Here is a 14628-nt window from a genome sequence, read left to right as displayed (position 1 = left end):
CCGGGACCCCCCCTGTCCCGCACAGCCCCCCAGGTCCGCCTCCTCTCCCCGAACCCGAGCCGGGCGGACGGCGGCGGCGCTGCCGGCGGTGTTGAGCCGCGGGGAGGGGCCGGGCGGGGCGGCCCTTTGTTGCAGGCGGCGGGCGGAGCAGACGGAGCCGCCCCGCACCGCCCCGCACCTCTCCGCGCCCCCCGCGGGCGGGGAGCCCCGGAGCCGCCCCGCGCTGCAGGCGGGATCCGCGCCCCGAGCCGGTAAGCGGCGTGCGGGATGAGTGTGTGTGTGTGCAAGGGAGGTGTGCGGGGGGATGCGTGTGTGTGTGTATGTGTGTGTGTGTGTGTGTGTATATGTGTGTGTGTGCACGCTGCTGGGCGGGCGCTCATGTGCTGCCGTGCAGCGCCTGTGTGCGGGTTGGGGGGGGGGCGCGTGTGTGTTCGTGCACGGGAGGTGTGTAACGGGGGGTGCGCTGGGATGGGGATCCCCGCAGATGCGTGTGCACAGCGGCAGCGGCTGCACAGAGCTTGCAAGAGCCGTGGGGGTGGCAGAGGGCCTGCGTGTGTGCAAGGGCGTGTGCAATGCGTGCAGGGTGTGCGTGCACACAGCGCGTGGTGCAGGGGCACTCGGGCCGCGTGTGGGGACTGCTGCCCGCAGCAGCGTGGGGCTGCACTCATTGGGGCGCTTCCAGGTGTTTGCAGTGTGGGGCGTGTGCCTCCCGTGAGCGCCGTGCGTGTGTTTACATGCGTGTGGGGCTGCGTTCTGCACACTGCCTGCCCCAGGAAGTGCACACACAGCGTTATGGCCGCGTCTGGGGCGGCTGTGAGGAGCTGCGTGTGCTCTGTCACACGTGGGACGTACGTGTGCGTCGTGTCCCACCTGTGTGAATGTGTGCAGAGCAGGACGTCTGCATGCTGTGCACACGCTGCGCGTGCAGACACCACACTGATGGCGTTCGGTGCCACAGCAACCACGGGGCTTCGAAGTGGTGGGGGACAGCTGGGGCCACGCAGGTTGTGGGGTCTCAGTGCCTCCGACGTCTGCTCCCGCAGTGCCGTGTCTGCTCTTAGATTCCAGGAGCCGCTCTTCCTGCTGTGCCTGCGGGGGGCCGAGGAGAGCAGCGCTGGTTTGGGCTCTGCAGGGCCGAGGGTGGCCAGGGAGGGGTCACGCATCCCTGCACCGGGACCCCCTGCTTCCCGCACCCTGCATGCAGCTCGGAGCCGCCCCATCCCCGCCCCCTGAGGGGTGGACGGTGCTCTGGTTCCCAGGCCACACGCGCTGCCGGGTGGGTGCTGGTTCCAAGCGGGGCCTCTTTCTGCTGCCATCCGGGCGCAGCAGAGCAGAGAGGGCCGGCGTGCTGCAACCAACCCATTCCGCGCGGCCGCGGCTGCGGGCCTGAGGAAGCCCCGTTTCATGGAATGCACGCTTGGGGCCGCCAGCAGAGCAGCTGAGCCGGGAGGATCTGTGCGCGCATCGGCATCGCTCGGCACGGCTGCAGGTGTGCGTGATGCGCGCTCCCGCTCCGCACGCACAGCCGAGGGGGCGGCGCGGGGTCCCGCGGGGCGGCTCCAGGCTGTCTGGCAGCTCCAGGGGGAGCCGAGCCGGGGGTGCGCACGACATCCCCGGTGACGCGGGGCGGGACGAAGGGCCGCACGTGGGCTGCATCCGAGCCGGCGATGCGCCCGCACCGTGCCCGCAGCAAGCCGGCTGCCGAGCAGGGCCGGAGCACGCAGGGAACAGCAGCGCGGCGCGGCCTCGCGTTGGCTTCCGAGGGAGCGGAGGGCTTCAGCGTGGGAACTCGGTGCGAACACCGCGTCCCCCCCCGCAGCTGACCCCGGGCCGCGGGTTTGGCTCTGCCCAGCCCCGCACCCCGAGCTGTTGCCCCGTCTCCACCGCTGCGGCCGGTGCCGGGCTGACACGGCCGTGTACAGGCAGGGCGGGCAGACACGCACACACGCACATGCCCGAGCGGGGGGCGCGGAGCCGCGGGTGCCCCCCGTGCTGGCACGCTGCGTGGGCAGGCGGAGGAGATAAATGGGAGCTCGGCGTAAACAGGCCGGGCTGCCAGCAGCGGGCCGCGGGGCCGTTCCAGCAGCGCTTAAAGGCGCAGGCTCCGGGCTCGCTCCTGCTCCGCTCGCTGCCCTCCCGGGGCTCCCTGCCCCTTTGTCCCTCGGCCCACCCTTCCCGCAGGGCTCGCGCTGTTGCGGGCCGTCGTCCCGGGGCTCCGGACACCGCGCTGCGGCGGCCACACGTGGGCGATGCCCGGGTCCGCGGAGCCCCGCGGGGACCCCCACGGTGCCGGGGGACGGCGCTGCGGGGGCAGCGGCAGTGCTCGTACCCCACGCGGCGTGACGCTGCCCCGCTCCGTGACGCAGAACGCGTACCGTCGGTGGCACTTCCCGGGCAAAGGGTGCTGATAAGGCGGCGGGGTGGAGCCGGCCGGGCCCAGGAAGGGACGGCGAAGCGGCGGGAGCGGGAGGAGAGCCGGGACGCGGAGCGACGCTGCCCCGGCCCTGGGCGCCAGGTACGGCCCCACAGCGGGCAGTGCGGGTGAGCGGGGAGCAGGGACGGCGCGGAACACGGTCCGTCCGGGGAGGGTTCGCCCACGGTCCCGCTGGGGGTGGCGGTGGCCCAGGGGTGCGGGGCCGGGGCGGCCGAGCGAGCAGCGGGGAGATGAACCCCGAGCACGGGAGGGGGCGGCGAGCCCGGCCCCAGGAGAGCTGCCGAGGAGACCCTTTCCCCTTTCCCCTCGTTGCCATGGCAAAACAAGCAGCTGTCATTAATAACCGATTGCTATGGCAACCGCTGGACGAGCGCGGCGGTTCTCCGGGGGTCTGCATGTGCTTCGGCAAGAGCCCCTCATTCTGGCATAGGCCCGCACGGCTCGGGGCTGGAAGCGGCTCTGCGGTACGGCTCGACCGTACCCCGCACGCACCCAGCCGGGGCCGTGCCAGTCCCCCCGGGGATGGACCGGTGGGGAGGCGGAACGGTGTCCGGCGCTGCCGGCTGCTGCCGCGGCGGACACCGCTGCTCGCAAGCTTCAACCGTGGGACGGGCCGGCACGGCCGCTCCAGGGATGCTGTCGTTCTCCGGGCGCAGCAGCGAGCGCCGGGCCGAGCGGAGCCCCGCGGCCGCAACTCGCGGGGCGGCGCAGACGGTGCAAACGCACGGAGGGGCTCGGGAGCAGCGGCGCTCCCCGCACGGCCCCGCTCCGCCAGCGGCCCCGGGACGCGCTGCTGCTGGAAGAGCCGCGCGGGGGCGGCCCCGGCGTGGGGGCTGCCGGTGCGCGGGACGGCCGTGCCCTCCCGGCTGCGGCCAGCTGCTCGGTGGGAGCGGGGCCCGCCTGGGGAAGCTCACGGCACCGGGTGCCGCGGGCGGGGCTCCGCCTGCTCTCTCTCCCCGGTTCGGGTCCCGCCGGGGTGGGAGTGCGGGCTCTGCGGAAGGCGCCCGCGCTCGGTTCGCCCGTCGCCCCGTGCCGGTGGCCGCGCGTGGCGGGCCGGGAGCCCCGCGGGTCGGGGCGGGGCGGTGCCGGGCCGGGGGCGGAGCCGCGCCGTGCCGAGCGCGCCGAGCGCGCCGCTGAGCCCCTTCTCTCCCCGCAGGTCTGCTGTGCCCGGGGCGGCTTCGCGGGACGCGGCGGAGGCCCGGCCCGGCCCGGCTCGGCTCGCCATGGTGCCGCGGCCGGCGCTGCCCGTCCTGGCGCACTCGGTGTTGGCGGCGCTGCTGCTCTCGGCGGCGCAGGAGCCCGTGCCGCGGGTCAGTCTGCCCTATGGTGAGTGTCCGCCATGAGGAGGGGTGGGCTTGGGGCCGCCCGACCCTCCGCGCCCGATGGTCCCCTCGGGGGGGCGGGGAGCCCCGACGGCGGGCGCTGCCCCCGCGCGTCCCGCGGTACCGCAGACCCGGGGGTTGCGGGCCGCCCTCGCCCGCTGGATCGGGGTGCGGGGTACGGGGTGCGGGTTGGCCTCCCTCGACCGTGGATGGAGCTGGCCCCGCCGCTCCGGCGTGGAAACGCCTTGTGACAGCCCGCGGGGCTCTGAGCCTGCACAACACTCCCAGCCGGCCCGGCAAGCTGGGGCTCGCTGCTCCGTGGGTGCCGGTAGCAGGGAGCAGCGGCCGGGGCGGGTGTTTGTGTCCCTGTGTGCGGGGCTGTGAGGGCGTGGGAGAGGGCAAGCCGGCCGCGGGGGACTGTCCACGTGCTCCGGTTGCACTGCAGCAGCAGGGTTGCTGCCTGCGGGACCCCCACGACCACACGTGCTGGCGCTCTGCACGGGCTCTTGCTACACCCGGCCTTGGGGCTCCGGGTCCTGCTGATCCTGCTCTGTGCTGGTACCAGAGATGGACGGCCCAGGATAAGCGGGGTCCTGGCAGGCAGAGCCCCCTCACCCTGCAGGGCCGTTTCTGGCTGCTGCCTGTGGCCGAGTGCCTGCAGTGACATCGGGGGTCAGCATCGGGACGCTGGTGGGGCCGGCTGCCCTGCCTGGCGCTGCAGCTGTGGTGTGGGCGGCCCACAAGTGGTGAGGATCACTTTGCTCCAGGAGGTGGCAAATCCAGCTGCTGCTGCGAGCAGCGTCTGTCCTGTGCTGCCTCCTGGCTGGGGACGGCTGAGAGGGCGCGGTGGCTTTGGGTCAGGATGGCTCTGGCACAGCAACACTCCCTGGCTCCGTGTGCTGCGGTTCTTTGACGTGGCCGTGGCCTTGCCACGTGCTCCTGGGACCGCCAGCCACAGCCTCGGTGGCACCAGCAGATGTGAGATCTGCTCAGTGGGGTGGGATGGATGGGAGCCATGGGAGGCAGCGGGACAGCCCAGCTCAGCACCGTGCCACACTGTGCCTGCACAAACCAGTTCTGGCCCAGCTCTGCCCTCCTGCAGCTGGTGCTTGAGCAGGCGCTGCAGCCTGGGCTCAAAGCTACACAGAGAACCTCGGTGTCCCGATGTGGATGCACCCTCACCAAAGGAATGGGGAGGGGGGTGCAGGCTGGCCGGTGTGCACCCAGCAGTGGCTCCTGCGTGGGGCTCTCTGTTGGCAGGGGGAGGAGCAGGCGAGCTGCTCCCCTTGAGTGGCGGGATGTGCCTCCAGCAGGTTTGTCTGGAAGAAGCAGGTCTTGTCCTAACAGGTCCCCCTGGCAGCCAGCACAGGCTTCAGAGCTCCTGGGCTGGGTGAGCTCTGTGGGGTGCAGGGGCCCCGCTGCCCTTTTGCGCTGCGTCCACTGTGAGTGGCATCACCCTGTGCCAGGGCATGGGAACCCTCGGAGGGATGCAGCACCCCCAAGTGCGTCCCTGTTCCTCTCTACTACTGCAAGGGAGGCGATGGCTTAGGACAGGCACTGAGCCAAGTGTCCTAGATTGTGCCCATACTGCCAGGGCTGGGGAAGGGCTGTGCCACACAGCCGTGCCTTCTGGGGAGCCCAGAGAGCTTGCAGGCACAGCAGGGCTGGTGCCAGTGGGGGAGTGGACTGGGAGTGCCGTGTCCCTGTGGAGCCGTGACAGCATCACTGCTGCACTCCTCGCGGTGACAGCAGGAAGCAGGGAGAGGATCAGGGAGGGTCCTGCCCCAGCAGTACTGCTGGCACCGGGCACGGCTCATGGCAGCTGACACTGGGCAGGGCTTCGGGCAGGTCGGGGCTTCCCAGTGAGCTGTGGGTCAGGGGTGAGGGAGTTGGCAGCGTGAGTAAGCCCGACGTGTCCCGCTGACACAGCTGGGTGCTCTGATTCAGAGGGCTGCTGGCTGAGAGGAAGGGCTTCCGGGACTGGGCCACCCACACGGGACGGCTCTGCCTGCCCTGGCTGGCAGCCACTGCAGCAGCCTGGTGCGGGGAGCTGCTGGGGCATGGCCAGGGAGCTGTGCCCCCAGCTCTGTGGGAAGGGACCCCAGGGCTGAGGAGTGGGGCTGTGAGCCCCCGGGCTGTCCCCAGGGGCCGGGATGCCGTGGCAGTTCAGACTCTGCCCTCTGGCATTATTATGGCCGTGCGTGGTTTGTGGCGGTTCTGAGGTGCGGCAGCCCGGCCCACACTGGCGGCCAGGGCTGGAGATCGGGTCCTTGTGCAGCATCTGCTTCCTTCTGTGTTTCCCAGACGGCGCAGCGCCACCCTGGTGCTCGTGCCCCGGGTGCTGTGTGGTGCTGATCCCTCGCTGTCCCCCTGCAGACTCAGCTGAGCGTGTGGTGCAGCGCTTCGAGGTGCCCGGCGTCTCCAACTACACAGCGCTGCTGCTGAGCCCGGATGGCGGCACGCTGTACCTGGGTGCACGTGAGGTGCTCTTTGCTGTCAACACCAGCCACTTCCAGCACAGCGTGCTGGCCCACAGGGTGAGCCCACGTGCGTGCTGCCAACACCACGAGTCCACGGAGGGGGCTGGGGACACTGAGCCCAGCTCTGGCGTGGGGTCCTGGTGCGTTCTGCAGCCGGTCAGGGCAGCGCAGAGGGAGCTGCACCATCTGTGCGGGCATCAGGTGCTCAGACCCAGTGCTGGGATCTGTCTCGAGTGGGGTCAAGTGGAGCCACTGATATTGGGACCATAGAGCGGTGCTGGGGGGTAGGTGGTGATTGGGCTCTCGATGACCGTCCCTTCTCTGCAGCTGCCTTGGGGTGCAGATGAGGAGAAGAAGAGGCAGTGCGTGTTCAAGGGCAAGGACCCCCAGGTGAGCCCTGGTGCCTGGGATGTGCTGCCTGGGCTGGGCGGTGCCGGTGCCCGTGTGCAGGGTGGCTGAGCTGTGTCTCTCTCCTCTGCAGAGGGACTGTCACAACTACATCAAGATGCTGCTGCAGCTGAACAGCACCCACCTCTACACGTGCGGGACCTGTGCCTTCAGCCCCACCTGCGCCTACATTGTGAGCTGGGGAGAAGATGGTGTGGGAGTGGGGGGCACTGCAGCCTGCAGCTCACAGCCCCATTCCCTCACAGAACGTGCAGCACTTCTCCCTGGAGCGGGACGGGTTGGGAAGGGTGCTGCTGGAGGACGGGAAGGGACGTTGCCCCTTCGACCCCGAGTATCGCTCCACCGCCGTCATGGTCGGTAAGGCACGCGCCTGCAGCTCCGCCAGAACAGCGGGGCTGTGATCCCACACGCAGCCCCCACGAGGAGTGGGGCTGCGGGGCCGGGCCGGGTCCCAGCACAGCCCCTGTTTGGCAGATGGGGAGCTGTACGCTGGGACTGTCAGCAACTTCCAGGGCAACGAGCCCACCATCTACCGCAGCCAGGAGAGCCGCATTTCCCTGAAGACAGAGAACTCCCTCAGCTGGCTGCAGGGTAAGAGCCGGGCCGGGCCAGCGGGCTGCGGGAGGCCCTGGGATGGAGGTGAGCGATGCTGAGTGTGCTGTTCTCCCAGACCCGGTGTTCGTGGGCTCAGCCTTCCTGCAGGAGAGCCTGCCCGCCGGCAACCCCGACGGCGATGATGACAAGGTCTACTTTTTCTTCAGCGAGACCGGCAAGGAGTTTGACTACTTTGAGAACACCATTGTGTCGCGCATCGCACGCGTGTGCAAGGTGGGTGCAAGGCAGTGGGGTGGGAGGAATGCACCCCTAGAGCGTGGCGAGGACATGGGGCTGCCCTGCGTGTGCATCTCTGCTGGTTCCCAGACACTCTGGGAAGGAACCTGCAGGAGACCCTTCTAGGGCACTTCCAGCTCTGCAGTGCCTTTCCTCACCAACTCTGCCCCTTTGCTGGAGGACACACAGACCTGTCCGCCTCCTGCACCGCATTTCCCTTCTCCTGGGAACGCCTGCGCCTCCCCAAAACTGAGCTGCTCTGTCTGTGATCCTGGTGCAGCAGCATGAGTTGCAGAGCCCTCCACTATTCACCGACATGGGGGGCATCTCGGGGGCTCCCTCCGTGAGGCAGCTGCACCACCGTTGCCCATGCCCTGACCCTCAGTGCCCACACAGGGGGACCAGGGTGGGGAGCGGGTCCTGCAGCGGCGGTGGACGACATTCCTGAAGGCGCAGCTGCTCTGCTCGCACCCCGAGGACGGCTTCCCCTTCAACGTGCTGCAGGACGTCTTTGTGCTCACGCCCGGGGAGCAGCGCTGGAGGGAGACGCTCTTCTACGGGGTCTTCACGTCGCAATGGTGAGCGCAGGGCCGGAGCAGCAGTGTGGGGCGCTTGGGGCGGCGCGGGGGGTCTTGGCCACACTTGGGTTCCTGAAGCCGCAGTGCTTGACCCTGCCGTGTGCTGCTCCCTGCCAGGAACAAGGGCGGCCTGGGCAGCTCGGCAGTGTGCGCCTTCCCCATGCACAGCGTGCAGAAGGCCTTTGGTGGGCTCTACAAGGAGGTGAACCGTGAGACGCAGCAGTGGTACACCGACACCAGCCCGGTACCAGAACCGCGGCCAGGCACGGTGCGCGCCTCGGGGTGCTGGTGTGGGAGCGGGACGGGGCGGCCTCATCCTGCCCGGCTCCCCGGCCAACCCCCGCTCTCTCCACAGTGCATCACCAGCCACACGCGGCACCTGAAGATCAACTCGTCCCTGCAGATGCCGGACCGCGTGCTGAACTTTGTCAAAGATCACTTCTTGATGGACAGCCCGGTGCGCAGCCAGCCGCTGCTGCTGCAGAGCCGCCTGCGCTACCAGCAGATCGGCGTGCACCGCGTGCAGGGGCTGCGCGGCACCTACGACGTCCTCTTCCTGGGCACGGGTGGGTGCAGCCCGGGGGCTGGGCGGCACGGGGGGGTGGGTGCTGTGCGCCCCCAGCCCTGCTCAGCACAGTCGCTGTGTTTGCAGATGATGGCCGCTTGCACAAGGCGGTGCGTGTGAACCACCGGGTGCACATCATCGAGGAGATCCGCCTCTTCCCCACTGGCCAGCCTGTCCTGCAGTTGCTGCTGGACCACAAACAGGCAGGAGCCGAGCATGGGGGGGGGGGGGGGGGGGGGGGCTGGGGCAGGGGGGGTGGAAGGGGTATGAACCTGCTGGTGGGTTGAGGGTTGTCTTCCCATCTTGCCAGACCTGCACCGTGCTGGAAATTGCAACTCCAAGCCCAGGGCAGGGGATTCAGGCACGTGGGGTCCGTTCCCACTGCAGGCGCTGGTGGTGTGACTGACACCGCTGTGCCTCCTCCCCACAGGGCCTGGTCTATGCAGCCTCCTACACGGCGGTGGCTCAGGTGCCCTTCTCCAACTGCAGCCTGTACCGCAGCTGCGGTGAGTGCGTGCTGGCACGGGATCCCTTCTGTGCCTGGAGCCACGGCGCCTGCCGCAGCACTACCCCGCACCCCCCGGCGCATCCCCAGTAAGTGCTGCACCCCACCAGTGCTCCGTCCTCCTCAGAGCTGCACTCCCCCCGCAGCCCCCAGACCCCTGATCCCTCTCTCTGCCTCAGGCTGTGGGCGCAGGACATCGAAGGTGCCGAGACAGAGCGGCTCTGCCAACCAACCAACGTGTCCCAGCCCCGGCCCCGCGTCCTCCTGCCTCCAGGTGAGATCCTGCTTGTCCCCCCTAGCGCCCACAGCGCCAGGTCCCACAGCCTGGCTGACATCCCTGCTTCTCTCCCGCAGCCTCGGGCAGCCCGTGCCAGCGGATCCAGCTGCCGCCCAATGCGGTGCAGCCGCTGCCGTGCCGGCTGCTCTCCAACCTGGCGTCGCGGCGCTGGCTGCACAACGGGACCCCGGTCAATGCCTCCTACCTGGTGCTGCCCGAGGGGGCCCTCATCCTGGTGGGCAGCCCGGAGCGTGCGGGCACATACGAGTGCTGGTCGCTGGAGGAGGGCTTCCGCAAGCTGATGGCCAGCTACTGCGTGGCTGTGCAGGAGCCCGGCAGGAGGGGCTTCACCGCGCCGGAGACCGTCAGCACCTCGCGGAGCACTTCGGCCGCGGGCAGCATCGCGGCGCGGCTGGACGGCAAGACCTACTGGACCGAGTTCCTGGTGATGTGCGGGCTGTTCGCCGCCGCCGTGCTCGTGCTGATCCTCTTCCTCCTGCACCGCCACTGCGACGGCGTGAAGGCGCTGGTGGAGCCCGGGGACGCCAGCCGGCACCAGAAGACGCCCCGGAAGCCGGTGGAGAGCCTGCCCCTGAACGGCAGCAGCCTGCCCAACACGGCGCCCGAGCACAAGGGCTACCAGGCGCTGCAGGACAACTACATCGTCAGCACCCCCGTGCACGAGCCGCCGGGCGCTACGCGTGCCTTCTCCGAGTCGGAGAAGCGGCCCCTCCACGTGCGGGACAGCTTTGTGGAGGTGTCCCCCGCCTGCCAAAGACCCCGCGTGCGCCTGGGCTCCGAGATCCAGGACTCGGTGGTGTGAGGGGACGGACAGCCTTCGCGCACCACCTCTGCTCTGCTGAGCCTCGCCGGCTGGGATCGGTGTTCGTCTGTGTGTGCATGCCTGGAGCCCGGCCCCGTCGCGGCGCCGCCCACCCTGGTGGGGGGGGGGGGGGGGGGGTCTTGGGCACCGCCTCGGGATGGGGCCGGCAGAGGGTACCGCACGCCTTGCAGGGGTGGTCGGACTTCTCCCATCCCCGCGCAGGCACAGCCCCGTCTATGCAGAGGGCTGGGGGCGGCCGCAGCCCCCTCGAGCCCCGACTCACTGTGACATCCTGCTGGGGGCCCGGAGCCTCGTGTGCGGCCGGGCGGTGCTGGTGCGTGGTGGCCACGTGGATGTGGTGTGTGTCTGTGCTTGGTTCGTTTTTAATACGTTGAAAATGTGAATTGTGTCCTGGGGAGGGAGCAGACAGCGGTGCTCACCCTGTGCCGGGATGGAGCACCATGCTGCGTGTCTCGTGTCCCCGATGTGCGTGTGCAGAAACGTCTGTGGTTTTTATCTAAAGTCCAGGTGTTTCCTTTGTACACGTGTGTGCTGCTGTGGCTACAGGTGTGGAATTGGGGCCTCTTCCCGGAGCCAGGCCCATCGCATTGGCTCCACGGCTGTGTGTGGGGCAGGCACGATGGTGTGTGGGGCTGCTGCGTGAGGCTGTGCCAGCACACAGCTCCAGAACAGGATCCCCGTGACCCCGCTGTAGGGTGCTGCAGGGCTACAGCAGTGCTTTGCTGTTTTGAGGCCCCGCTTGCACGATGTGGGGAAGCAGCTCTAGAGCGAGGCACTGTGCTTCTTATCTGCCTGCTGCCTGGGAAGCAGTGAGCTCCGCACCATGCCAGCATGCTGGGGCAGGCTTCCTTGGGACCCGCGCTGGCTCACTCCCGCCAGGACAGTGTTCCCCACTTCCTGCCCAGCCTGTTCTGGGACATCAAAAAAGCCACCGGAGGCGTCGGCTGGTGCCGTGCCAGCAGACACGGCCCGCAGGCTGTGGCAGGCAGATAGCATCATCGCTGCGGGGCGGCGAGCTGGAAGGGCCCGCATCGCTGGGAGCAAGCAGCCAGGACGTGAGAAAAGGCAGCAAGCTGGGGCTGCGGATCCGGCAGCACCGGGGATCCGGCAGCACCAGGCCCTGCAGCCGTCTCAGCATGGTGCTGCTAGGGAATGCTGCGGGCTCCCTAAACAGAGCTGTTCCCAGATGGCAGCCAGCCAGCACCGAGCCCGCTGGATGAACAGACACAAAGGGCCCTTGCGTGGCACAGCAAAGGTACTGCTTGCTTGCCCTGGATTTCCCTTTGTGCCTCCTGCTAGAGAGCAGAGCTCTTTGTGCAGCGCCTGCTAAGCGCTCTGGGAACGGCCTCTGGTTCTCCCAAGGAGGGAGGGATCCTGCACCGAGCTTGTTCTCCAGCAGGACTAGGACCTGCCCCCTGCTGAACTGGGACCGCTGTTCCCAGGAGCTGCCTGGGGCTGGCAGGGGGCCACGTCCCCAGCACCATCTTGGCAGTGGTCCTGCAGCACTCACACCCCGCTCCTCCCTCCCCTGACGCAAGACAAAGGCCACTGGCAGCAGGACCAGGTTGGGGGTGAAACCAGAGCCCTTTATTTGTCCTCTCCAGTGTACAAAGGAAGGGGCCAGGCCCTGCATGCACCAGGCAGAGCGCTGGCTGAGCATGAGCCTAAGGCAGACAGGAAAGAACTGGAAAACGAGAACAGACCCTGAGTTTATTGGTGCAGAAGCAAGGAGTGCAGCCCCTGTGCCCCAGGGCAGCAAAGGGGAAGCACTGCCGGGATGGCACATCCAAAGTGCAATTGGGTTATTGCTTGGAGAGACTGCTCCCCAGGGTGCAGAAAGGCCCCATGGAAGAGCAGCAGAAGGCACATATGGTACTGGGGGCGGTGAGAGGGGCTGTGCTCGATGCACTGTGGCACCTTCTGTGCCTGCCCCATCAACCACAGAGCTGTGCTTGTGTGGGGTAAAAATGTGCTGCTGGGACAGCCAAGCTGCTGCCTGTGGTGGATCCTCATGGGGCGCCTGGACACCTGTAATCAAGCCCACCAGGCACTGGGGAAGCAGAGTCTTGCCCTGCAGCATGGTGCAGCACTGCCAGGCTGGGGAGGAGCAGGGCCTGAGCTGCTCTCCTCAGAAGAAGAGGGAACATCTGAGATAAAGAGCTGCAGCAGCTGGAGAAGCAGATCTGCAGGAGAGCTGCACGGCCCTCACAGGACAATCTTGAAGGAGCTGTAAGAGATAAAACATGTTCAGCACCTCCTTGCTGCAGAAGAAGTGGTTTGTGAGCAACCAGCTCTGTGCTGTGCTCTTGCGTAGATGAGTACATGCAGGAGGAAGTTCCTAAAGGAACTTCTAAGGGGTGGCTTTGCCTTGCTGCTCTGATAAGCGCTGCCCCAAAGCCAGCACAGCAGCAGGGTGGGCTGACTCCTGGGACCCCTCGTGCTGCTGGAAGCCACATACCTGACAAAGTCTGGGGAGCGGGAGATGACATGCTGGAACTCAGAGAGGTTGATGGTGCCATCCTTGTCAATGTCAGACTCCTCCAGGACCTGCAGCACAGGCAGTGAGCACCGAGCTCTCCGGGGCCGGGACCATGCAGCGCTCCCTGCCCAGCTCAGGTCCTTACGTTACAGATGAGCTGCTCCATCTCAGTGCTACTCAGCCGTGCCTCCTCGCCTTGCCCTGTCAGGCAGTTCACCAGCTCCTCCAAATCCTTTCTGTCCAGGACCCCGTCATCGTTAAAGTCTTTGGGCAGAAGAAAGTTATGTTTCTGTGGGGTCCCTGTGACTCAAGTCACAAAGCACCTGTGCTGAGAGGGGGCTGGAACAACTCATGGGCACAGCAGCTCCAAGTACAGAAGGTGTCCCCAAAGCTGCCCCACGGCACACTAAAGGAGCTGCCAGCCCTTGCCAACTGTCCCCGGCCAGTGGGTGGGATCCCAGGACACCACGTTCACACCCAGGGTTACCAAAGATGCGGAAGGCGTAGTTGGATTTGATATCTGAGGTGGCAGCATCACTGAAGGCGCTCAGCATGTCGAGGAAGTCTTCAAAGGACAGGCTGTCGTCCCCATCCGCTGACGTGGAGAACACACGGCAGATCCGGTGCTGGAAGGGGTTTGCCTGCCAAGGCGGGGAAGGCTCAGGACGGGGCTGGCACCGAACCACGTGGAGCAGAGCTCCGCTCTGATCTCAGCCCATCCCACCCGGCGCAGCCGTGCCACCACACAGCGGGGCCGCGGGGCTGCTCTGCACAGGGCCGAGGAAGCAATCCACGGTGCCACACGACGAGCACGGCGCGCTCCCAGCACCGAGAGCGCTCAGCGGGTGAGCCCGCCCACCCGGCCCGCTCCAGGTACCGTACCCGCAGCTCCGGCAGCGTCAGGATCTGGCTCTTGGGAACGCGCACAGAGCAGGCGTTCTCCCTCTGCTCCTTCGGCAGCAGCTCACTGAACCTCTTGTAGGCACTTGAGAAAGCGACAACAGGGGCCGCTCTGTGCGGGAGCACGCGGGGCAGCCCCGGGGCGGAGCAGCGCGGCCCCCAGGCGGCACCGCGCGGGGCCGGAGCCGCTGCCCGCCCCGTCCAGGAGCGGTCCCGTCGCGCAGCCGGAGCCGCTCTCTCGGACCCGGAGCCGCGCGCCCCGCCCGGCCAGGCCGCACCCGCGCACTTCGCACCCCGGGGTCACGAAAACGGCCCGGCCCAGCTCCGCGCTGCCCGCCCACCCCCCACGGAAAGCAGTTCCCAGGGTGAGCAGCGCCCGCGGCGCGGGGAGAATGCCCAGGGCTGAGCCCCCCTCCCGCAGAGCCCCGGCCCCGGCACTTACAGCAGGATCTCCTGCTTGTTCAGGAACGTCAGCTCCTGCGGGGAGAGCGCGGTCAGCGCGGGGGCGCCGAAGGAAGAGGCTCCGTCCCGGTCCCCGCCACAGCCCCGGACTGCCCCCGTTCCCCGGTTCTCACAGAGCCGGGAGCTTCCCCAGATACGGGACCGCAGATTCCCCATCCTTCGCCCCCCCACCCGGTGATCTTTCCCCCCGAGCGCCCCAACAGCCCATCCCACAGACCTGGTACTCCCCCAGCGCCTCCCGGGACAGCAGGCTGCTGGAGCCCCCCATGGCGCCGGTGCCGCTTCCGCCCCGCACGTCACTCTGCCGCTCCCGTAGCAACGGCCCGCCCCGGGCTGGGTACGCGCTGCACGTAGCACCGCCCCCGGCCCCGCGCGGCACCCGCTGGAAGCGCAGGTGCGTGGTGTGATGGGTGGGAGATCGGCGGGACGTGAGGGCCGGGCCAGAGCGGGTGCGGCGGGTGATGGGACGAACGTCGGGGACGGGGGTCAGGGCTGGGGACGGGGTTGCCAACTCGTACCCGCGTTCCCCCTCCGTCAGGTTCC

The 14628-nt window shown here is 68.3% G+C and overlaps 2 protein-coding genes across 3 annotated transcripts; one reads left to right on the top strand and one right to left on the bottom strand.

The window, feature by feature from the left end:
- Positions 1 to 2748: 2748 nt before the first annotated feature.
- Positions 2749 to 10223, top strand: SEMA4B (semaphorin 4B; the record flags this gene model as incomplete). The annotated part of the gene is given in 20 exon segments (XM_079540955.1): positions 2749 to 2893; positions 2896 to 2993; positions 2995 to 3166; positions 3169 to 3451; positions 3453 to 3469; positions 3591 to 3650; positions 3653 to 3760; positions 6133 to 6293; positions 6564 to 6626; positions 6718 to 6816; positions 6890 to 7001; positions 7119 to 7235; positions 7315 to 7472; positions 7872 to 8053; positions 8171 to 8321; positions 8409 to 8619; positions 8706 to 8821; positions 9049 to 9212; positions 9303 to 9397; positions 9478 to 10223. Coding segments are annotated over 20 exon segments (3258 nt in total).
- A 1823-nt stretch (positions 10224 to 12046) lies between these two features.
- CIB1 (calcium and integrin binding 1) lies at positions 12047 to 14353 on the bottom strand (the record flags this gene model as incomplete). 2 transcript variants are annotated; one of them, XM_079540872.1, is made up of 7 exons in its annotated part: positions 12047 to 12119; positions 12703 to 12791; positions 12869 to 12987; positions 13211 to 13364; positions 13606 to 13708; positions 14066 to 14100; positions 14303 to 14353. In XM_079540872.1, 7 exons carry the CDS (start codon positions 14351 to 14353, stop codon positions 12047 to 12049), a joined length of 624 nt encoding a protein of 207 aa, XP_079396998.1. The 2 variants fall into 2 exon arrangements, with proteins under 2 accessions (XP_079396998.1, XP_079396999.1); XM_079540873.1 differs by lacking the exon at positions 12047 to 12119 and adding an exon at positions 12450 to 12471.
- Between the last annotated feature and the right edge of the window lie 275 nt (positions 14354 to 14628).

Source organism: Tetrao urogallus (genome assembly GCF_951394365.1).
Source record: "Tetrao urogallus genome assembly, chromosome: 11".
Classification (NCBI taxonomy): Eukaryota; Metazoa; Chordata; class Aves; order Galliformes; family Phasianidae; genus Tetrao; species Tetrao urogallus.
Note: the sequence above shows the minus strand (reverse complement) of the source record. Positions and strands in the feature narration are given on the sequence as shown.